The sequence below is a fragment of the Mizuhopecten yessoensis genome, unplaced genomic scaffold (assembly GCF_002113885.1).
Source record: "Mizuhopecten yessoensis strain PY_sf001 unplaced genomic scaffold, ASM211388v2 scaffold11011, whole genome shotgun sequence".
NCBI classification, from domain to species: Eukaryota; Metazoa; Mollusca; class Bivalvia; order Pectinida; family Pectinidae; genus Mizuhopecten; species Mizuhopecten yessoensis.
In genome coordinates this window covers 581,353-607,267 of record NW_018408834.1, presented here as the reverse complement: position 1 = coordinate 607,267, position 25,915 = coordinate 581,353, and the positions used below count along the sequence as shown (strand labels likewise).

The 25,915-nt window shown below is 36.9% G+C and overlaps 1 protein-coding gene across 9 annotated transcripts in view; it reads right to left on the bottom strand.

Annotated features, from left to right (window-relative positions):
- Positions 1–25,915, bottom strand: part of LOC110464595 (peripheral plasma membrane protein CASK-like) — a 279,718-nt gene that overhangs the window by 168,738 nt on the left and 85,065 nt on the right. For 5 of the 9 annotated variants that reach the window (XM_021519889.1, XM_021519887.1, XM_021519891.1 and 2 more), the window contains exons 5-9: positions 23,764–23,841; positions 10,064–10,239; positions 6,736–6,792; positions 3,853–4,028; positions 1,373–1,492 (exon numbers count right to left, since the gene is read on the bottom strand). In XM_021519889.1, the coding sequence (XP_021375564.1) occupies positions 1,373–1,492; positions 3,853–4,028; positions 6,736–6,792; positions 10,064–10,239; positions 23,764–23,841 (607 nt within the window). The remainder of the gene's footprint in view (positions 1–1,372; positions 1,493–3,852; positions 4,029–6,735; positions 6,793–10,063; positions 10,240–23,763; positions 23,842–25,915) is intronic. The other 4 variants (XM_021519892.1, XM_021519896.1, XM_021519895.1 and 1 more) reach the window with 1 other exon arrangement.

Here is a 25,915-nt window from a genome sequence, read left to right as displayed (position 1 = left end):
CAAACTTGGTAGCCCTTCGCTCCAGCATGCCTCTGGCCAAATATCATCACCCTAGGCCTACCGGTTATTCAAAAGAAGTTGTTGAAAGGTTTTAAATATATTTGACCCCTGTGACCTTGAATACTAGTCAAGGTCATTTATTTGAACAAACTTGGTAGCCCTTCATCCCAGCATGCTTCTGGCCAAATATCATCACCCTAGGCCTTATGGTTACTGAGAAGAAGTTGTTTAAAGTAAAATGTTGACGACGGACGGACGGACGACGGATGGACGACGGACGCCGCACCATGCCATAAGCTCACTTGGCCCTTCAGGCCAGGTGAGCTAATTAAATAAGTTGTCCTCAAGGGAAGGGAATCCGCAGAATCTAGGTCATATCTTTTGATACGGTCATCAGAATTTCAGGCGTCAAATTGACAGCGGCTTTGATTCGCGGGTGACATCCAGTTCTACACCATGCCGCATAATTCAAAATACTTCACTAAAAACATCAGAAAAATTGATTCCAAAGGACTGACTAAAATCAGGGATGCATTCAAGGAAGCTGCAAAATCTTGTGGACACAGAGGTCAACTATGACATGCACCATTTTTTCTGTTGTCTCGCAAATTGCCAACTGTTGCTTAAGGATAAAGTCAAAACACAGAAATACTGCCTTTACTGCCTCCCTGTTCCTGTCACGTTCTATATTGGCTTTGTCACATACTTGCAGATAAACATTTGTATTAGCTGAGCGAGTGTGTAGCATTGTACTGATGGTTTATGAAGTTATGAATCCTCATAACCCTTCAATCTGTTAGGATGATCCCCAAGTTCAGTAACCCCTCTGTCACAGAATGGAGAAGTGGACAAAGAAGGGATTGATTTGTTGTTACCTTGTTAAAATTTATTAAAATTATGATATAAAAATTCTAACCTTGTCATTGTTTTTCATCTTCTTACACTTTGAAAAGAATTTGTTACAAATTTAAAAAAGAAACAAAAATGAATATAGAAATATGTCATTTTTTAAGAGCAATTAATTCTCCACAAAAACCATGAGAATGCACCTCAGAGCTTCTAGAATTCAAGAACATCGCTTTGCACCTTCAGAGCTCGCACTTGCGCTGGGCGCAAGACGTCTTGTATTTTCCCAATTGTAAAGGAACAGGTTGTTGTGAAATGGAAGTAAAACAAAACACTGGTTATGTGTGAATGAATCATTAGGAAACAAGCTCAAAATGAACAGGGAAGTATTTCAAAATGAACAGGGAAGTATTTCAAAATGAACAGGGAAGTATTTCAAAATGAACAGGGAAGTATTTCAAAATGAACAGGGAAGTATTTCAAAATGAACAGGGAAGTATTTCAAAATGAATAATCTTTAGCCTACCCTGATCCACGGATGATTTAATGCGTCTTCTACAGTAATTCTTTTCTCTGGATCCGTCTCCAACAATTTGTTAACTAAATCTTTTGCATAATTAGATAATTGTAACCACTGTTTTCTCATCTGAAATAAAAATCCAAAAATAACATTTCATTAGAGTTGTTTCCCTTTCATAATATTCACAACCTTCAAATTTCAATATGCCCTCATTATCAATGTTTTAAATAATTAATTTACCTAACAATAACAGAATACACAAGATGATTAATATTTCAAGCCATTTAGTGATCATAATCAGTATACTTAACATCTTTCTGTTGTACATGATAAACATACCCAGTAAATAGTGAAAGTCTTCCAATTTATATCAATCTGGTTCCTGACTGAAGATCATACTATCTTAACAACAAGAAAAAGAAAAGTGAACAAGTTTTTTCGATTTACATCAATTTGCTTCAATGAAATGAAGTTAGAAAATTCTACGTTTACATTTTCTTTGCAATGTTATGCTACATGTAAATATACACTACATGTTACTAGACTGATCTCGGGTTGATGTGACATTAAACTATATCAAGGTGTGTTTTTCCAGTGATTGCCTAAAGCTAAGGGCATGCTTGTCAGTTGGTTTTACAAAAATAGTTTTTGAAATTTAATGATTGTCAGAAACTACATTTCCAAATGTGAAGATGATCTAAATAGAAAATTTTCAAAAACTGTCATGCAAGAGAATCACCTGACCATGATTTGATCATAAAAATTGCTTTCCTCACATCAATATCACTGTCATTAGTTGAGTGAAACTTAGACAATTAAAAATACAATTATATTGTACAATATAATAAATAACATTTCCTGCTTGTAATCATTTCCCATTAGGTGTCTATTTTTTTACTAGATATCATGCTAGCAGCTAATAATTAATAAGATGACCAATTTATATCTTCTCTGTTACAGAAAATTAAACATCAACATTCATAAAAACAATTTGTAAGAAAAGTCTTAACCAATAAGAAACAGGAGGCCATCTTGGATTTATAATCAACGTTAAAACAACATCTGCTGGTTATATGACCACATCATATCTAAGAGGAATTGCCCTTGTAGAACTAACTGTAAATCAGATCTTGCTTGGCCAGTTAGGGGCTTCAACAGCTGCCACCATCTAAAATGACTCAATTATAATAAGTGGTCAGGGTCTGAGAAAAGTTTTATAAATGTAGTGTCAGATTCTGCCACAGGGCTATGGTTGTCAAAAACTTGACAAGGGAGAGCTAGGATAGAAGTTGAGAAAATATCCACTCTATTTATTTCTGTCCTCTGTCTCCTGGTCACACACCCTTCGTTAATACATAACGTTAATGTATAACATGAAATCCCAATGACCCATGGCAGCCTCCTACCAAGTTATAATCTTATCATACATATAGGAGTAGTCATTGGTATACTAACTCAGCTTCCCCTCTCGACCTCTGCTTCTCTGTCCTCAGTCAGCTATTCTCCCCATTAATACAATATTGAAATCATTGTGATGCCCCATACTTAATGCAGCGAAAGTCTCATCAGCCATTCTGGACTATAATTTAACAACAGTCAGATGGACCCCAATGTCATGGCATAAGCTTATTTTGCCCTACAGTTAATATATGAGACAACGAAACAAATACAACATCCAAATTATATGTCCTTTTTTTAAACCTATATTAATACGAAATCAATACTAGATAAATGTTTTAACAGACGTTAATTCATCTAAACAAACATCGTCATACAAAGGGATGCAACCCATCCTTTTATAAAAATCTACAAACTTATGACCATGCAAAGAACTCTTCATTATATCACCCACACATACAAGGTCATAAATGGGGAAATAACCTATCCTATAGATGAATCTACACATACCAGATAGCCTGGTCATACCATGGGACACAACCCATTTTTCTATATGAACCTACATATAAATGGTTGAATAAGGAAACACAACCCTTACTTTTATATCAATCTAATCTTTTACAGTTTTTACAGTAAACAGACTGTATCTATGACTATATAACTCATTGTTTTCTTTCTATGGCAACTGGTCAGGCCTTGTAACTACCAATCATGTTGCCATGGTAACATGTCTTTTCCTATAACCTATCACCGACTAACATGAATGGCAACATGGATTGTCCCTGCAGCTGCTTTGTTAGGTCAGTATAAGTACAACTTCTCTTTTGTACTTTACGATGGTCAATCTGGAAGAATGAAAAGTTATTATGCCACTTTTTCCTGGATGATCAGTGAAGAACGAAGAATTAATGGTAAAATCCTGGACCTAAGTGCCACCTACAGTGGTCTAACAGGTAAGGATCTCTGGTCTTAGTACTAGACATGCATCATCACCCCATGCGTGAGAAGTAAGACTAGGTAGCTATGGTAACTACGACAAGGCCCCTTACATCCATGTTGTCTTGAAGAGAAGTGGGCTTTGATCTTACATGATAGCTGCCCTGTGCAATCTTCTCGAACACGTGTTCTTTGGTGCCCACAAAGGGGGGATGACCTCCTAGGAGTATGAACATCATCACTCCACAGCCCCAAGCGTCCACCGGCTTGCCATATGCCTGCCTTTTCACAACCTCAGGTGCCATGTACTGTGGCGTTCCAATACGACCTAGAGAAAAAGTACAGTTCAATAAATCACTATAATGTTTAAGTGTACATGTAAGTTGGAACGATGGTGACTGCATGGTTTTAATTTGTTTCAGGTAACAACATTTATACTTATAAGATATGGATCCAGATAAAGGAGTCAGGAGGCTACACATCCTCAATGGATATACAACGGCTATCCATACAAGTAAAAGTAACCTAGCTGCGGGAACTATAGCTTCTATGCCCGATTTAAAAAAAAAAAAATGATTGTTATCGGTCTATGGTCCGATAACAATACATTGAAAAATATATATATATATTGTTATCGGTCTATGGTCCGATAACAATAAATTAAAAAAAAAAAATTGGGCATACAAGCTACTGTTCCCGCAGCTAAAAGTAACCTAGCTCTATAAAAGTTCCCTGTAAACAGAATCTTGTATCATGTAACCAGACCATCAGCTACATACAAATGGATACATTTTTTGGCAGATTACATAAACAATTATAGATTTTAATTCTTTAACAAATATGAAACATACTTTCTACTAAATCCTAAAACATATTGTGGTTTAATTTCAAGTTTTACCTGAGTAATGGGGAACCTGTATCAACCACATCTTCAATTAAATTTCACAATATATATCTATGAAATCCTGTGTAATACAAACAGAAATGTTTGTCCCAGAATTGTTCAGTTTAGTATGGTTTCCCTGTAATTTAAATAATGTAAAATACAAATGGGTCCAGAATTAGGGATATCTCCTAAGTTCTATTCCGTCTTTGCGTATTGCAGAGTTATCTTCTCTTGGGAGCAGGTATTGTTTGTTACGTCATTGGTTTGTGTGAGAAAATTTCGTCACTTTCTCAAAAATTGATGACATTAATCTCACAAACAGGTGACGTAACAATCAATACCTGCTGCCAAGAGAAGATAACTCTGCAATACGCAAAGACGGAATAGACAGAAACATAAGCTTTAGTTCTGACTGTCATGACAGTGAATATTCCTTTCATGTGTTCCTGTCACATATAACTTCATTAAATGACAAATTTAACTAAAGAAGATTTAAAGAAATGCTACAGTCTATTTTTTAAGTTTCTTTGAGCTTTAATGGACTCATTAATAACAGAATGGTAGAGTTTTGAACAATGGCTGATTTTTGTTTTATTTTTCTATCAATCTCAATAGTCGTACTTGCCAATCGCCCTACACTGGAAGGAGAATCTAGATTTTTATCATCCTTTTGCATTTTTTAAATTAGTAGAATTCATTGATTTTTGCTCAATTCAATTAAAACATTGCACAGATCAGCTTAATCTATGACAGAATTATTTCATGAAACTGGGGTCATTTAAGTACTTTTCAGACATTTTTAGGTTCTGTCCAATGATTTTTCCTCCATGAAAAATTTGAAAGGTTGGCAAGTATGAATAGCTGGGATATTAATCAATATTGACCAGATTATGCAAGTGAAGCTCTAGCAAAACTAAGCTTTAGAGTTCTAATGCATAATTTGGTCCATCAAGAACATTTCACCAACACATAGTCAAAGGGGGATAACTGTGTTTGATTTTACTCTTTAAGAAATACTGTACACATAAACAAGAAATATTTACTGAATGAAACAAAACATTAATTGCTCTCTTTTAACATAATTTATCCATAGCACTTAATAGCTCTAACCTTACTGAAGTGCTTTAGATCTCAGTAAACAAAATACCTCAAATTACCTCAAAATACACAATAGATCTATTTAATAGAAAAGCAATTCCAGGCATATAATAATTATTATCAACCTTCCAGTGTCCATTAATATCTCTTATACAGCAGAAAAGATTATTAGTCATATGTCTAGATACTTTGACTGATTGACCTTTCAATATAAAATAAAGTCTCATCCCTCGAATTGTTGAAAGCGTGAACTTTACTCACTGATTGTATAACATTAATTTTTTATCTGAGATTTTACATGTGATAGACAGATGACTGTGAAAAGACTGCTAAAAGAAGCCAGACAATTTTATCAGAAAAATATTCATTGAAAAGTTAGTATTAGTAAAACAATCCTGTTCAAGCCCCAAAAAAATATGTAAGTGTGAATTCAGTTAGTACAACCGTTAGTGATGGATTTTAATGTGTGTAAGCTAGTATGATCGTGATTTGTTACTGAAGGTCTGTACTACCCCCAGGTATTATTGTAGCTACCACCACCACACCAAATAAAATTAGAAAGTTGTTTACATGGCAACATAAATGGTACCTATGGTGACATAGCAACATATACTGTAGCTATGGTGACCTAACAACATAAGGTTGGCATGGTCACATGGCAACATTATAGTCATGGTGACCCGACAATATATCTGGTTGTCATGGTGACCTGACATCATATCTGGTAGTCATGGTGACCTGACAATATATCTGGTAGTCATGGTGACCTGACAATATATCTGGTAGTCATGGTGACCTGACAATATATATGGTAGTCATGGTGACCTGACAATATATCTGGTAGTCATGGTGACCTGACAATATATCTGGTAGTCATGGTGACCTAACAATATATCTGGTAGTCGTGGTGACCTGACAATATATCTGATAGGTTTGTCAACCTGAGAATATATATGGTAAGCATGGTGACAATACACAACTACTGGCACTACAACATATCATGGTTTCCATGGCAACTACCACATTAAGAGGATATAGCGACTAGTCTTACCAACTACATCATTTCTCAAGTCAACCACAGGGTCCAAGCCAAAGCGGATGTCTTCCTCTGGAAACCGGGGTAAACAACAACATATAAACACAAACAACAAAAAGACAGCAAGCATAGGGATCCCCAACTACCGTCCTACCTGGGTCACATAACTTTGTTCTTGAGTCGACAAAGGCCACAATATGTGACTGTTTCCTCCAATAGAATCTACCTATAGTGGGTGATCATTATAACTCAATTTATGATCAAGTACTGCTGGTACGTCAGAGTTTCAATACAGCAGTGCTATCTCGTCAGAATTTTCTATAAAAAGGACGGGGGTATAACTCTTGGTAGTCTTAATCACCAAATCTGATTCCACTTGTTATGTTCACAGTCCTATGTTTTAGCCTACAGCGACTGTATCTATATTGGCTACAACAGCCTATCAACATGTAGCAATTGGAACATCAACATGTGACCCAAGTAGAATAGAAAGCAAGATCCAAAATGAGCAAAAGGAAAATAAGTTAACAATGTATATGTATAACATTCTCATTCAGGCCACACCAATGATAAATTGGTTCTCTATACATCAATATGTCTTTATTTACACACATGAAAATTACTGTTTGTTTTACTCAATTGTTTATGACCAGTCTTTTAGTCTTATATTAAGTTAATTCATTCAATTTAATAATTTCATCATTGATTCATTTTAGATTTTTTTTCTCATATTTTTTATTATTTTTTTAAACTCTTCAGAAACAATGTTTCACTGGTGTGGCCTCAGGAAGGGATAGCATTCATCATCTGTCATTTTCTTTTCCCGTTTCAATGGTAGCCTGAGCTCTCTGTGTCTTGACAAACAGCAGAATAGACAGTAGTATGTATCAATATAAACAAAATGTTACTTGCATTTGATGTGGGGCCCTAATTCTCAATCTCAATACTATTCAATGTCAACAGTTTTAGTTATCTTAAAACTATTTAATGTCATTTGTTTAAAAGTATCTTAATACTATTTTATGTCATTTGTTTTAAAGTATCTTAATACCATTTTATGTCAACAGTTTTAATTATCTTAAAACTATTTAATGTCAACAGTTTTAATTATCTTAAAACTATTTAACATCAACAGTTTTAATTATCTTAAAACTATTTAATGTCAACAGTTTAAATTATCTTAAAACTATTTAATGTTAACAGTTTTAATTATCTTAAAACTATTTAACATCAACTGTTTTAATTATCTTAAAACTATTTAATGTCAACAGTTTTAAAGTATCTTAATACTATTTTATGTCATCAGTTTTAAAGTAACTTAATACTATTTTATGTAATCAGTTTTAAAGTATCTTAATACTATTTAATGTCAACAGTTTTAATTATCTTAAAACTATTTTATGTCATTTGTTTTAAAGTATCTTAATACTATTTTATGTCAACAGTTTTATGTATCTTAATATATCATGTCATCAGTTTTAATCATCTTACTACTATTTAGTGTTAACAGTTAAAAGTATCAATTAATACATTTCAATAACAAAAGTTAAAAGTATCATACTTTTTAATGACAGGGATTCAAAATATCAGATACTATTTAATATTGACAGTTCAAAGTATTTATTTTTTTAATGTCAACAGTTCAAAGAATCTTAATCATATTTTATTTCAACAGTTCAAAGTACAATTGTACATGCATCTAAATACTATTTTATTTTTGTCAACAGTTTTAAGTTTGATGAGATGAACAGGCCAATACCGAGGACGCCTTGGATAGGTGTAAACAAAGTAACATGCTGAACAACATCAATACAACGTACTCCATACCAGGTACTGTGATATATACACCTCAATACCTACACAGCAAATGTGATATGCTGCCATTAACTTCTAATGAGGTTCAACATTTTTTTCCCTGTTGTTTCAACAATAAAATATCAAAATATTAGTTTTCCATTGACTTCATTTTTTTTATATACATTTGAGTGTTGTATATTCCAAAAGAAGTACACATTTTGTTTCTTTTCTTGTGAAATAATGAAGTTGGTCACAATATGTGGTATGTGATTTCTTTTTCTACGTTTCAAGTAGGAAAACATTTATACACATACATATTTAAAGACTAGATAATTGGATACCATAATTTGATGTCACATCGACAAATGACAACGTCTGTGACATCACATTATAGTGCTGGACAGAAAATAAACGATGCAGCAATCAATAACAACACTGGCATGCTGTGATACTGATGTATACCGGGAAATGTTCACCCCGTAAAACTTTCGCCCTTCATCGGTAAAATCCGCAATCGCCTAGTATGAATTTCACCCTACACATTTAATTACTATGCATATATTTTGTTTATAATGCTCACTGTAATGATAAAATTGCCCTCACAACGTAAGTTAAAAAAAGGCGAAATATTAGACTGTGGCGAATATTTCCCGGTGTACAGTATTGACCATGCTGAGGAATTAAAGGGGAAAACAAGGAACTGTTATAATAGGAAGTTTCCAATACTTTGACCAGGTCACCCAAGTCGTTTTATGACATAGGAACAGTCACCTATATATAGAAATCTAATTTAATTTTCTGGCAAGTCTTCACAAAGACCCCAAGGTCAGCCCAACATAAACAGATCTGTGAGAGATGACCCCAGAAAAGTTGTATTTCAAAATTAAAGCAAACTGATTGTTCCTCTAAGTAAAGAGTCCACTGTTCAAGTGCTGCATCCTAGCCTGATATCTCAAAAACTCCTGCTCACAATTAAATTCTTACTTTCATTAATCAAATGTGATATTTTTCTTATCATATACTGCTTATACATGGGAAAAATATTTTTATATTATTTTCATATGAAAAGTCGAAAGTGTAATTTATATGATGTTTGCATACTTTATAACCGTAAATTCATATGAATTTTAATCGTTCATTACATTGAAGAAACTTTGTTAAGGAAAAAAAAAAGAAAAAGTATTCTCATAAATCCTGAAAAAAGTGAATCTCAAACGATTTTTTGTTAGATGAAATATCTGGAAAATAATAGGTTCCTGTGAGAAACCAAGGCAGAAATGCTTGGTTGATCAAGAAACTGATTAAATCCAGAAAATAAATATGTGATTCCCATGGAAATCATTTTTCCTGATTAGTAAGTTTACTCATAAAAGAGTGGAAGCTTCAAAGTATGACAGGTTTTGGTTAACTGTCCAAGTTTCCAGATCTATGTATCTAGGTAAGTACCAAAATTGTTGTTAAATTATTCATTCCATGTATCAGATTCTCTGCTTATGATTTTATACAATGTGATATTTGGGTGAGTCATGTCAACTCCTGTTTATACCTCCTGAGATAAGACCCGACTCGGGGAGCTGTGTCGCAACCCCAAATCCACCCAGTTTCACTGGGGCCGAGTTTTCCTTGCTGGCAAGAAGCACGCAGTGAGGCTTCAGGTCGCGATGGATGATCCCGTTGGCATGGCAATATCGCATAGCTTCCAGGATCTGTTTCATATAGTGGCTGGAATACAAAAGGACAAGTGTTATCAGCAGTCACAACAGTCGGAGGATTTCGTGTTACGGTTCATCAATGATGTACAGATGGTTGGACAGTATATCCAAAGGACAAGTGTTATCAGCGGTGACAACAGTCGGAGGATTTCGTGTTACGGTTCATCAATGATGTACAGATAGTTGGACAGTATATCCAAAGGACAAGCGTTATCAGCAGTCACAACAGTCGGAGGATTTCGTGTTACGGTTCATCAATGGTGTACAGAGGGTTGGACAGTATATCCAAAGAATTAAAAAAGGATGGAATGAATTAAGAACGCAATGGTCATTTGAGAATGAGTTAAATTAAGAGAGCTTGGTAACAGAGGAAAATGTTAACAAAGAGGAATATACAGGTGTCGGTATCATTTCTGTGTGATATATACTATATATAGGGTATACAAGATCAGCATCTTAGATCTCAAAGTTTGGTCCAGGGTTAGGAAAGTCAAAGACGTAAAGCTTTTGTTTCAAATCTTTCCATACTTTCCGAACCAAGCCAATATAAAGCTTGAATTCTCAACACTTGACCATATACTCTTTTTATACTTTCTTCAATTTTGCAACATCAACATCTTCTACTAGAAAAGTGTTGTTGTTGGAATCATTTTTTGCATAAGGCCTTGCACCAACTAGGACACCAAGACGACATAAAACAAATTGATCAGTATCATAGATAACAACTTCTAGCACCTCAGACAGAGATATCCCACGTCATATTTGATGCTAGATTTTCCTATCTCGTTCGATCTGTCTTGTACCTTTACATGACATTTTGCAGAATTTTTACAATATGATGTATTCATCCGCTCGTTAACTGCTTGAAAATGACAATTTGCATTATAAATGTTGTTTTGTCTTTATTGTATAGTTTTGATGTTGTTAGATATTTGATGCTGTAGATAAAATATAATCTACACTGTGAAAGACGGACTACGTTTTTATGAGGAAGCATTTAAATGTAGCTTAAGTAGTGAAGAGGTCATCATCATTTGAAGCCCAAGATGGGGGGACACTTGTAGTTTTTAGCAAAATTGAATAGGTTTTTTTTAAATAAAAGGTGCGAGAGAAAAAAACAATTACCTGTAACTGAGCAAGATAGGGTTATCTCAGTCTCAGGCTAAGATTCTGTAACATCCCAACCTCGCCTTACGCCTCGGTTGGGATTTTGCTACAGAATCTTAACCCTTTACTGAGATAACCCGATCTCGCTAAGTTACAGGTAATAGATTTTATTAATTTAATTCTAGTCACACACCATTTCTGTAAGAGTACACTTTTATCATAGTGCTTGGTTTGTTTGTGCAGGGATGTGCAGTGGAGGGATTTACGCAACTTCCTCTTTGCCTTAGTAAATATGTTCCGAGTGGGGTTGGCTTATCTCCCTTGATCGGTGTTCTATGATACGAGCGCCCCCTAGCGGACAAGTTATGGCTTCATCAGAGCGTGGTTGAAGCGTGAAATTGGTGTGTAAGCAAACCAATAATACTATGTATTACTACATTTTTTGTTTATCTTGTTGTTGTTGGTTGTTTATATTACATCTGGTGGAAGTAGTAGATGGTGACACAGGACCCGATGTATTGATTTATTGCCATATTTTTTCATTTTCTGTGACTGTGTTCAACGTCAACCGGATGTTGTTTTTTGAGATTCGAGATTTTGTTTTGCTAACCCAACAAAGTTGTGTTTCTAATTCCTCCTCAATGGAATGGTTTACATCAGAATGAAGTATATCCATGGAAAGCTTAATTAATTTAATTTTGTAAGGGAGTAGTCTTATGGCGGTAAGTTATTATTAATTTGTGTTGTTTTTGTTTCAAAAAGAGCTAATGTTTGTACATGTATCACTTTGCGTCGGAAATGGCGTCATTTTCAGTGAAACCATGTTGTCATCTCGCTGTTTAGATCAAATTTTCTTCCAATAAATTCCACCATTTTTCAAACAGCGGATATCAATAAAAAGATGAGTAATTTTTGTATTGTGTAGACTCGAGTTTATTTGTCCTCCGTCAGTATTTTGTTTCTATTGGTCAGGAACTGCCCGCTATGTTACAAACTTTTTTCTAAACATTTAAAAAATTTGGGTGGAAAAAATCTCATTACCACCCATTTTGTGTTTCAAATTTCTTCCAAAGTATTTAATCAAGCTTTTCAAAATAAACGGCAATGTAAAGCTAAATAAATTTGATTTTGTAAGGGAGTTATTATTAATTTGTGTTATTTTTGTTTCAAAAAGAGCTAATGTTTGTATCACATCGGAAATGGAGTCATTTTCAGTGAAACCATGTTATCATCTCGCTGTTTAGATCAAATTTTCTTCCAATAGGCCTATATTCCACCATTTTTCAAATGTGGGATATCAATAAATTAAAAAGATGAGTAACTTTTGCAGGTGTTATTTGTGGTATGTCAGTGTTTTTGTTTTTATTGGTCTGGAAACTGACCACTACAGTACTACAGTACTGTGGCGGAACCCAATCCAGGACGGTACCCAATCCGGGACACTTGTGGGAAAGGGTCTAATGAAAATGGCACGTAATACAAACAAGCAATTTTATTTTTGTAATTTTTATTTAATGATACTCTGAACTGTATGCCGACTTATTTGATTGCCGAATCTGCACGATTACAGAGGTGTACAATTTAATATATTGAGTACTAGTCCACTACACATCCCTGTCAAAATCGTCGTCTGAAATGTCCGACTCACTATATTCTGTAAACTCTCCAAGCAAGTGTTCTAAATCTATGTCATCATCCCAAGACAGAAAATCAGACGTTGACATGATGTGTTTTTCATGATGAGACAATTTTAAAAGCGCTGAAGTGTCTGATCGAGAAATGCTATGAACTGACTCCCTCTGAGTCCAAACCAAAATATAGGACAAACTCAAGATACAGACGATAATATCTCCCGACACAACTACTGTACAGCTAGACATGGTGACAACGATAACATTTCTCCTGTAATAAAACTAAGACCTACTAATACCACGACTAATCTAATTCCGTGCTAATACACAGCCCAGAAAACTTGGATAACCGCAATCAAAACACTTCGATTCAGCGATGTGTTGACATGACACCGGAAGCAAGTGCGAGTATAACCTGACACTAGCGCGCAAGCGCAGACCGGCCAGAGTAGGCCCTCGATGACTTCACGGTCCAGGGAACAAACTCAAAAGCGACGATAAGTGTTCGCCACTGGACTCGGAGTTGCAAATCCCTCCACTACACATCCATGGTTTGTGTTTAAAGTTCTATTAACGACTGTGATCATAACAGGACATTCCAAGTTTTGCTTGTGAAGGAAAACTGGAGTACAATACACAGAGAAAAACCACTGACCTGCGGCCAGTACATGGCAACTGCCCCACATAGGCCCTGCAACTCAGTAGTAAATTGTGTAACCAATTTATGCACTAAGATAGTTGACAGATGTACAATCACTAAATTCAGTTTCGAACCTATAACAAGTAAACCAAGGGTCAGTGTTACATACACATTCTCCCTATTTAGGAGGGGTACTCCTGGTTTTGGACCCCTACATTTGGTATTTCCAACCAGTGGACTTGTTTAACTATTCCTACATTCTAAGATCTAATAAATTAGAGGGGGTTTTATATACACACATTTTATTGATGATTTTAATCTCACCCATGGAAATTTCCAAATGTTATCAAGCATGGTGTTAATGTTTTATTCAATTTACAGTTTGGTTGTATGTAAGAACCTTAGCCCTGATTTTATAGAATGTGTCGGGCTATAGAAACAGCCCTGATTTTATAGAATGTGTCGGGCTATAGAAACGGTTGTAATTTGTTCTGTGGCAGCTTGTTCTCCAAGCCTTTAGGTACCAGCTTCAGAATAAACTAAAAATATCCAACAGTGGTATTGGTCAGGGTACAGGACATTAAAGGTTGTACCTGATAGTGGTGATTCTGTTATATTAACAGCCTCTGGCCCATCCTTAAACAAGACTATAACGATTATACAGTGTGCAATTTCTCCGCCACGTAATTACCACACAAGTGGAAGCACCCAGGATTTTTTACAAATAAAACAATATCACACAGCGCTTCGTCTTCATTTTGAATAAATGTTTCATGTAAAATTGTGCTTTCTAAGTGAATAATACATTTCCCCTTGTAAAAACAATTCATTGTCCCACCAGCAATGCCTAGTAACATAAAAGTCATTTGTCTCTGAAAAACCAAAATCAATGACATTTTTTTCTCTGTTTTACAACTAGATACAGTTAAGAACAAGTACAATTTACAGAGAAAAAAATGTCAAGATATTTAAGGGGCTGGTCGGGGAAAAAATGTCATATTTGCTAAAATGGCATACACTTCTAATGAAATATACCGATTCAAATTTTGCTGAAATTCACTCCCTAAGAGTAACAAGAGGCCCAAGGGCCTTAGCGGTCACCCGAGTTATATCATAGGTACTGCAGGTAGCTTTATTTTATTGTTTAGATGTGATGTGGAAATCAGCATGTAAACTAAATGAAATACAATACTTGTCATGTCATCAAAGGATAAGAATTTGAAAATATTGGTAAATGTTCCCTTTGGGGCCCCGCCCTAGCCCCTGGGGATGGGGCAGGAATCCCAATTTTACAAAGTAATACTCTCATTCACCCAAGATGATTCTGACTAAGTTTGAGTAATTTTCTGCTGAAAATGGATAAAATATATACCCAAAAGTGTTATTTCCCTATATAAACTATAGTAAACTTTACCCCCTCCCCAAGGGAGAACGGATAGCTCGGGGGTCCTGAAATTTACAATTTAAGTAAAGCCCCTGATGATCTTTCTTTCCACGTAGAGAAAATCACTGTAGTACCTCTGAGTCTGGAGAAGAAGATTTTTGAAATATTGATTAATTTTCCCTTTGGGGCCCCGCCCTGGCCCCAGGGGTCGGGGTAGGAATCTCAATTTTACAATTTGAAACCATCTACCTCCAAGGATAATTCTCACCAAGTAAAAATAATTTCCTACAGAAAGTTGTCAAAATATACCCAAAAGTGTTATTTCCCTATATAAACTATAGTAAACTTTACCCCCTCCCCAAGGGAGAACGGATAGCTCGGGGGTCCTGAAATTTACAATTTAAGTAAAGCCCCTGATGATCTTTCTTTCCACGCAGAGAAAATGAGTGTAGTACCTCTGAGTCTGAAGAAGAAGATTTTTGAAATATTGGTTAATTTTCCCTTTGGGGCCCCGCCCTGGCCCCAGGGGTTGGGGTAGGAATCCCAATTTTACAATTTTGAAGCCTCATCTACCAAGGATGATTCTAACCAAGTTTGAAAAAAATCCATCCACTGGTTCTTAAGAAGAAGTTGAAAATGTAAAAGTTTACGCACGACGCACGACGCACGACGGAAAGCGATTAGAATAGGTCACTTGAGCAAAGCTCAGGTGACCTAAAAATTATAATTATACTATAGAAATCCTAAATCGTCACCTGACAGTCTAAAACTCTCAATTGACCCAGATCAGTGATGTAATTTTACTGCATGCGTGTCATCAACAAGGCCAAATGTAAACATCACGGCGAAAGAAAAAGATGCATGCAAAAGTCATGACAGGCACGAGGTATCAATACCGTTATATATAACAACATATAGGTAGGAAAACTACACTTGCATCATACATGACCTTTGAAAACAATTATTTACGTAGAGTATTGCTGTCTTGTCCGCTAGTTGAGTCTGACATGGCACATGACAGCGTGCTATTGCTGTTATCTTCACTGCCTCACTTTTGAAACAACCACGTGAAATTTACGTGGGGCTTCCCCGAGATTTCAGTGGTCAAAACAGGACATAGCAAGCAGAACTCGACCATAATATTGCCGTGGTATAACTTTTGGAAGGCCAGAGAATGCATTTAGACCCATTTATTTTGTAATTTTTTCCCCGACCAGCCCCTTTAAACATTAGATGTTTTTTTTACTAAAGAGCATTTTTATTTGTTAAATTGGAATTTATAACCAGTATGTGTTTCACATTCTCCAATTCACTTTCAAGATGAACGTAAAAAAGACCTTGTCTGCTGAAACGTATAAGATTTGCAGTAGTTGGTTATTAATATCCATCTATCTAAGTGGAATCTCATTTGCTACAAGCCCAGTTCTGCACACGCTTTATACTCTAGTGTACAACATAAAGGGGCTATATAATAAGCAGCAATAACAATAAAAGTTTCACTAGTGTCTATGGATTGGCATTTTGGAGTTCAATACAAATTGGACAGGATGCTTTAGACAGAGCAGACCTGATGTAAAACAGCGTTCTGCACCAGATTGTTTGAACACTGAATGTTACCAGATCCACGCTGAGAATTTATGTACCTCATTTAAATGATAGCCAATCAGTCTAGAGAAAACATCTGTAACTTCATTAAATACTCATGAGTTACACTCATTTTTGGACCTCACCTAAGTAATACTATTATCCACCGACACAGAAAAAGTGGTCAAAATCCATTTAAATGTCAGACTGGATCACACAGGAGTGTCAATAACTTCACACCACCTCCTCATCAGCAAACCTCATACAGCAGTACCATTACTCATCCAGTACCCAAACTGGTAGAATACATTCTCACCCAGTACCCAAACTGGTAGAATACATTCTCATCCAGTTCCCAAACTGGTAGAATACATTCTCATCCAGTACCAAAACTGGTAGAATACATTCTCATCCAGTATCCAAACTGGTAGAATACATTCTCATCCAGTATCCAAACTGGTAGAATACATTCTCATCCAGTCCCCAAACTGGTAGAATACATTCCCATCCAGTCCCCAAACTGGTAGAATACATTCTCATCCAGTATCCAAACTGGTAGAATACATTCTCATCCAGTACCCACACTGGTAGAATACATTCTCATCCAGTACCAAAACTGGTAGAATACATTCTCATCCAGTACCCACACTGGTAGAATACATTCTCATCCAGTACCCACACTGGTAGAATACATTCTCATCCAGTACCAAAACTGGTAGAATACATTCTCATCCAGTATCCAAACTGGTAGAATACATTCTCATCCAGTTCCCAAACTGGTAGAATACATTCTCACCCAGTACCCAAACTGGTAGAATACATTCTTGTCCAGTACCAAAACTGGTAGAATACATTCTCATCCAGTATCCAAACTGGTAGAATACATTCTCATCCAGTGCCCAAACTGGTAGAATACATTCTCATCCAGTTCCCAAACTGGTAGAATACATTCTCACCCAGAACCCAAACTGGTAGAATACATTCTCACCCAGTCCCCAAACTGGTAGAATACATTCTCATCCACTACCCAAACTGGTAGAATACATTCTCATCCAGTACCCACACTGGTAGAATACATTCTCATCCAGTACCAAAACTGGTAGAATACATTCTCATCCAGTACCAAAACTGGTAGAATACATTCTCATCCAGTATCCAAACTGGTAGAATACATTCTCATCCAGTATCCAAACTGGTAGAATACATTCTCATCCAGTTCCCAAACTGGTAGAATACATTCTCACCCAGTACCCAAACTTGTAGAATACATTCTCATCCAGTACCCAAACTGGTAGAATCCATTCTCATCCAGTACCCAAACTGGTAGAATACATGCTCATCCAGTACCCAAACTGGTAGAATACATGCTCATCCAGTACCCAAACTGGTAGAATACATTCTCATACAGTACCCAAACTGTAGAATACATTCTCATCCAGTACCCTAACTGGTAGAATACATTCTCATCCAGTACCCAAACTGGTCGAATACATTCTCATCCAGTACCCAAACTGGGAGAATACAATCTCATCCCGTACCCAAACTGGGAGAATACATTCTCATCCAGTACCCAAACTGGTCGAATACATTCTCATCCAGTACCCAAACTGGTCGAATACATTCTCATCCAGTACCCAAACTGGTCGAATACATTCTCATCCAGTACCCAAACTGGGAGAATACAATCTCATCCCGTACCCAAACTGGGAGAATACATTCTCATCCAGTACCCAAACTGTAGAGTAGATTGTCATCCAGTACCCAAACTGTAGAATACATTCTCATCCAGTACCCTAACTGGTAGAATACATTCTCATCCAGTACCCAAACTGGTAGAATACAATCTCATCCCGTACCCAAACTGGGAGAATACATTCTCATTTGAGAGACTTGCCTGTCAATTTTATCCAAATCTCGACATCTATTTTTGGGAAGATATTTTTGCTTTACACAATATTTTTATGTATGTTACCGTATTTGCTGTGAGTATACTGCATATATTATTAATTCTCTGAATTGTACGAAAAGGGCAATAACTCTGCATATAGTACTTTATCGACATGCCAAATAGACATTCTCAGCTACATCTGATGATGGCAATGCCTACTATTATCTAACGAAATCGGAATGTAAGCGACAAGTTTTATGGATAAAAAAAAAGAGTCTGCAGATTGAGCCGACTCTTGTACACTTTCTATAACCCTATTGCCAGGTCTAGCTACTGAGTTCTGTAAACAAAACAGTGCAGTGAAGAAAGCCTGCAGACCATCACTATAAACTAACAATGCCCAGCACAAGTGAGTCCCTGAGCAAGTCCAAGCTTTCACCTTTGAACTTTGGACTTTAACATTTGGACTTCCTTATTTTCAAACGAAGGTGAAATGAACAATCTTATAATTTGTTGCCACGGCCAGCAGCAATGTATGATCCGGTAGACTGGTACCATATTTGTCTGACGGTCTCCAAGGAAATTCCCTGTCCACGTCTTGTATCGTCTTTCTGAGGACGGATAATCCCTGGCTGACATAGATACCGTGTACAAGACAGGACCAAAATCTTCTGAGCATTGTTAGATTGATATGATCATCAAATTGCTGAGTGCTATCAAGATTTATTGATGGAGAAGTAGAATTGAGAAATGTGAAAGCCAAAGTATAGTACATGTAACACTTGGCTTGACTACGGGTCACTCATCAGCTTGACTACGGGTCACTCATCAGCTTGACTACGGGTCACTCATCAGCTTGACTACGGGTCACTCATCAGCATGACTACGGGTCACTCATCAGCATGAATACTGACTTTGACCGCAGTGTCCTTCTAAGCTGGTCAATATCATTCATTTGAACAAATATGAAATCATGGTTCATCGAAATTGGTTGTAACCTTGTCAGGCTTATTTGGGATAATCAGAACCCTATTCTGGATTTATTGCAAGTTTGATAAAGGCATATTTTAAGGAGAATAAAATCACACTTCACAAAAATACAGTCAAATAATACATCAATTTTCATCATATATTCCTATTCCTAATTTTTCAATTTGCATGTGCACTTAAGCAAAGCCTTTTTTATAATTTCATTGTTTTTCTTTACAATGACAACCTGTATCTTCATTATCACTGTTGTTGTTGTTTTACTTCTTGTCTTGAGCCAAAATTCAGCAATTCTTACAATAAATTTTATAAAGAGAAAATATAAAGTTTAAGATGGCTATTTTTGGTATAATGAAGTTAAGCTATCATGTTATGGCATGTGTGTCATTTACTGACCAGGATTCTATGTTGCCAGGAAACACAAGCATGTAAGTGACAAGAATATCAATACATCACACAGTAGACTTGATTGAGATCAAACCAGGTGACGTCTGTCTACACAATAAATTCCCATTATAGCAATCGCTACAGAATTAAATTTGAAATAATCTCTGAAACCTAAATGACTTCTGCCTATGCAAAACACTCAGCCTAAAACCAAAGGCTTACAGGCCTATACCTTTCACTGGGTATAATGTTTTTGGAAAAACATGCTTTTGCCTGCTAGAGTTTCTGATCTAACACAGCTTCATTTTACACAAGGTCATCCATCAGCTGTCAAATTGTGACAGTGAAACTTAAAGATTCCTGTCCCACAGCAAAGTGGATATGGTAGGAACAGTGTATGAACAGCAACCTCCCCTTAAAGATTCCTGTCCCACAGCAAAGTGGGTATGGTATGACCAGTGTGTGAACAGCAACCTCCCCTTAAATATTCCTGTCCCACAGCAAAGTGGATATGGTAGGATCAGTGTGTGAACAGCAACCTCCCCTTAACGATTCCTGTCCCACAGCAAAGTGGATATGGTAGGAACATTGTATGAACAGAAACCTCCCCTTAAAGATTCCTGTCCCACAGCAAAGTGGGTATGGTATGACCAGTGTGTGAACAGCAACCTCCCCTTAAATATTCCTGTCCCACAGCAAAGTGGATATGGTAGGAACAGTGTGTGAACAGCAACCTCCCCTTAAAGATTCCTGTCCCACAGCAAAGTGGGTATGGTATGACCAGTGTGTGAACAGCAACCTCCCCTTAAATATTCCTGTCCCACAGCAAAGTGGATATGGTAGGAACAGTGTATGAACAGAAACCTCCCCTTAAAGATTCCTGTCCCACAGCAAAGTGGATATGGTATGACCAGTGTATGAACGGCAACCTCCCCTTAAAGATTCCTGTCCCACAGCAAAGCGGATATGGTATGACCAGTGTGTGAACAGCAACCTCCCCTTAAATATTCCTGTCCCACAGCAAAGTGGATATGGTAGGAACAGTGTATGAACAGAAACCTCCCCTTAAAGATTCCTGTCCCACAGCAAAGTGGATATGGTAGGAACATTGTATGAACAGAAACCTCCCCTTAAAGATTCCTGTCCCACAGCAAAGGGGATATGGTATGACCAGTGTGTGAACAGCAACCTCCCCTTATAGATTCCTGTCCCACAGCAAAGTGGATATGGTAGGAACATTGTATGAACAGAAACCTCCCCTTAAAGATTCCTGTCCCACAGCAAAGTGGGTATGGTATGACCAGTGTGTGAACAGCAACCTCCCCTTAACGATTCCTGTCCCACAGCAAAGTGCATATGGTATGACCAGTGTGTGAACAGCAACCTCCCCTTATAGATTCCTGTCCCACAGCAAAGTGGATATGGTAGGATCAGTGTGTGAACAGCAACCTCCCCTTAACGATTCCTGTCCCACAGCAAAGTGCATATGGTATGACCAGTGTGTGAACAGCAACCTCCCCTTAAATATTCCTGTCCCACAGCAAAGTGGATATGGTATGAACAGTGTATGAACAGCAACCTCCCCTTAATTTTGTTTTGGATACAATGAACACAGCTGGGCCTGGATACTTCTGTTGACCATAGAGCTCAGTCGCTTAGAGCAATTAGTATAACATTCTTTGTTCATGGTTTGAATCCAAAGTTTAGCCCCCCATCCCCTAAAATTTTACACTCAGATTTTTTTTTAATTTTATCTTTTCATAAAAGTCCTGCAAAGGTTTTTTTCAGAAATGATCTATGAAAGCGGGAAAAAAAACAGTTTTAAAAGTATAGTTACAGATTTTGGCAGTGGAACGGGGATCCTTAAACAGGGAAAAGTTTTATTTTGATGCGTCCACTATTTCCTCTGATAAAACCGTCAATGATTCCTTGGCATAAAGTAGGGGAAACATCATACTTAAATATTTTGCTGGTGAAAACCAATATCATCATGATCTCTTTTCAGATTTTACCTTAGGTTATTTTACTGATAGCACACGGCGTCAGGTCTTCCAAAGTATTAACTTTTCCATTTATTCAAAGAATATTGATGAAACAGGACATACAAAATATTCCAATAGCCAGATGACAAAAAGAAATAATATAACAGACTGATTAAAAAACATATTTCAACATATTCTCAACTTAATTTATAATCATGATTTTTTTCCAATCAAAGGTCATGTTGGCCATCTTAATCACAAACTTAATAAAAGGCCCACAGGGCCTGTATTGCTCGCCTGTTTCTTTTGTTACATGAAACTGACATAAAGGTAACTTCAGACCAAATTTGGTAACTAGAACACAAGACATTTTAACATCTCTAAAACGGTTCTTAAGATATTGTTGTTTGAAATTTTAATTTTAAAGCTTTTAACCCACGTTGACTTTTGACTCTGTCTAGCACTTAAAGTTGAAATTTGACCTCATTACTGTAATAAAGAAAACGATTTACACAGCTGGTCTACATAACATACCCAAGCATCATGATTATGAGATAATGCTTCTTAGGATATTGTTTGAAATTTTTAACATATTTGACCCCTGTGACCTTGAAAGTAGTTCAAGGTCATTTTAATGTGGAAAATGTTAACGTTTGACCCCCCCCCCCTCCCCCAACTAGCACATAAAGTTGACCTTTGACCTCATTACTGTAATTAAGGAAAAGATTTGCACTGCTGGTCTACATAACATACTCATGTATCATGACTGGTTCAAATGGCTCTTAGGATATTATTGTTTGAAGTTTTTAACATATTTGACCCCTGTGACCTTGAAAGAAGGTCAAGGTCATTTAAATGAGGAAACGTTATAGCACTCCATCCCAGGTACCTACTGGCCAAATATCATGACCCTAGGTCCTCCAGTTCTTCCGAAGAAATGGTTCAAAAGAAAAAGTTGACGCAATAGTCGGCATAAGCTCACATGGCCCTTCGGGCTAGGTGAGCTAAAAATTGAAGGGCCTAGGTGAGCTAAAAATTAGCTACTAAACATTAAGTTTAGCTTTCACACACTGACACAAAATATCAACAATGTAGGCATACTTGCCAACCCTCCCTATTACAGAGAGAGAGACCCCCCCCCCCCCCCCGATTTGGACCCTTAAATTTAGCATTTTCAACCAATGATTTGCTAAACAATTCCCAAATTCTAAGATCTAATGATTTCATCTGAAAGCTAGAACTCAAAATATTCATTTTAAATGGTTATTTGGTCCCTAGGGGAATATATACACACATTTTATTCACGTTTTAAATTTTTGCATGCAGAATCTCCCACATGGAAATTTCAAAAAGTATGTGTAGGCCTAGCAGAACTCAAGTTACAACCATGTTTATCTCAGCTAATAAGAGGCCATCATGTGGCCATCTTGAATTTTGAAACTTAACAAAGTTTATCAGTCAATAAAAAGTGTACTCTTATGTACAAAATAAGAGGCATGTGGACCTCATCAAACTTGAGTTACATAATTAAGTAGTCAGGCAGAGAATGTCTCAAAAAAGTCAATGAAATTGTTTAAAAAATAAAAAATTATCCAGATGAACTCCCTTTTAGACAAACAGAAAAGTTGGTTCCGGTACACCCCAAAAACCCAAATATAGGGGTATGAAAATTATCATACTGGATATCACAAAACACAACCACTTTCTTGTCAAAAGAAGCAGACTTGCAGTTTTAATTTTAATTCCCAATTCTGTGAAAGTGTTAGTTTTCAGGTTTTGACTTACCAAGCTAGCTATTCATGTAAGGTTGGGATATTTTTGTTTTGTCAAATTATAGATATTTACTTTTGAGTCATTATGTTTATTTGTTTACACTTATTCAGTAAACAGGAGGTTGTTCATACCTTTGTGAAATCCTAGTTTATACTTATGAAGTAAAATTACCTGGCCACGGCTTCACTGTAAACAAAGCCCAGCGACGCTCTCTTCACAATCTCAAAGCAAAGGTCAGCACCATCCATACTGAAACAATAAAGACATTGGTTAAACAGTCATAGTTTATAGTTTAATAGACTTGATTGATACTGTACACCTGATCAGTAGCTGGGGAAGAAACATCAAATATCTGTAATACATCAGTACATATCATCACCTTCCATGTGTGATGATCTACGTACCCGACAGGTATGATGATCTACCTGACATGTGTGATGATCTACCTGACATGTATGATGATCTACGTACCCGACATGTATGATGATCTACCTGACATGTATGATGATCTACCTGACATGTATGATGATCTACCTGACATGTATGATGAACTACCTGACAGGTATGATGATCTACGTACCCAACAGGTATGATGATCTACCTGACATGTATGATGATCTACCTGACATGTGTGATGACCTACCTGACATGTATGATGATCTACCTGACAGGTATGATGATCTACGTACCCAACAGGTATAATGATCTACCTGACATGTGTGATGACCTTCCTGACCTGTATGGTGATCTACCCGACATGTGTGATGATCTACCTGACATGTGTGATGACCTTCCTGACATGTATGATGAACTACCTGACATGTATGATGATCTACCTGACGGGTATGATGATCTACCTGACATGTGTGATGACCTACCTGACATGTGTGATGATCTACCTGACATGTATGATGATCTACCTGACAGGTATGATGATCTACCTGACAGGTATGATGATCTACGTACCCGACAAGTATGATAATCTACCTGACATGTATGATGACAATTACTACCTGATCAGTAGGGGAAGAAATAGAAACATCAAATATCTGTAATACATCAATACATATCATCACCTAACATGTGTGATGACCTACCTGACAGGTATGATGACCTACCTGACATGTGTGATGACCTACCTGACATGTGTGATAACCTACCTGACATGTGTGATGACCTATCTGACATGTGTGATGACCTACCTGATATGTGTGATGACCTATCTGACATGTGTGATGATCTACCCGACATGTATGATGAACTACCTGACATGTATGATGATCTGACATGCATGATGGACTACCTGACATGTGTGATGATCTACCTGACATGCATGATGGACTACCTGACATGTGTGATGACCTACCTGACATGTGTGATGACCTACCTGACATGTGTGATGACCTTCCTAACATGTGTGATGACCTATCTGACATGTCAGGTAGATAATCTACCTGACATGTATGATGACCTACCTGACATGTGTGATGACCTTCCTAACATGTGTGATGCCCTATCTGACATGTGTGATGATCTACCTGACATGTCTGATGACCTACCTGACATGTGTGATGACCTACCTGACATGTGTGATGACCTTCCTAACATGTGTGATGACCTATCTGACATGTCAGGTAGATAATCTACCTGACATGTATGATGACAATTATTACCTGATCCGTAGGGGAAGAAACCTCAAATATCTCTACCTGACATGTGTGATGATCTACGTACCCGACAGGTATGATGATCTTCCTGACCTGTATGATGATCTACCTGACATGTGTGGTGATCTACCTGACATGTGTGATGATCTACCTGACATGTGTGATGACCTATCTGACATGCATGATGAACTACCTGACATGTGTGATGACCTACCTGACATGTATGATGATCTACCTGACATATGTGACGATCTACCTGACATGTGTGCTGATCTACCTGACATGTGTGATAACCTACCTGACATGTGTGATGACCTACCTGACATGTGTGATGACCTATCTGACATGCATGATGAACTTCCTGACATGTGTGATGACCTACCTGACATGTATGATGATCTACCTGACAGGTATGATGATCTACCTGACATGTGTGATGATCTACCTGACATGTGTGCTGATCTACCTGACATGTGTGATAACCTACCTGAAATGTGTGATGACCTACCTGACATGTGTGATGACCTACCTGACATGTGTGATGACCTACCTGACAGGTATGATGACCTAACTGACATGTGTGATGACCTACCTGACATGTATGATGATCTACCTAACATGTATGATAATCTACCTAACATGTATGATGACAATTA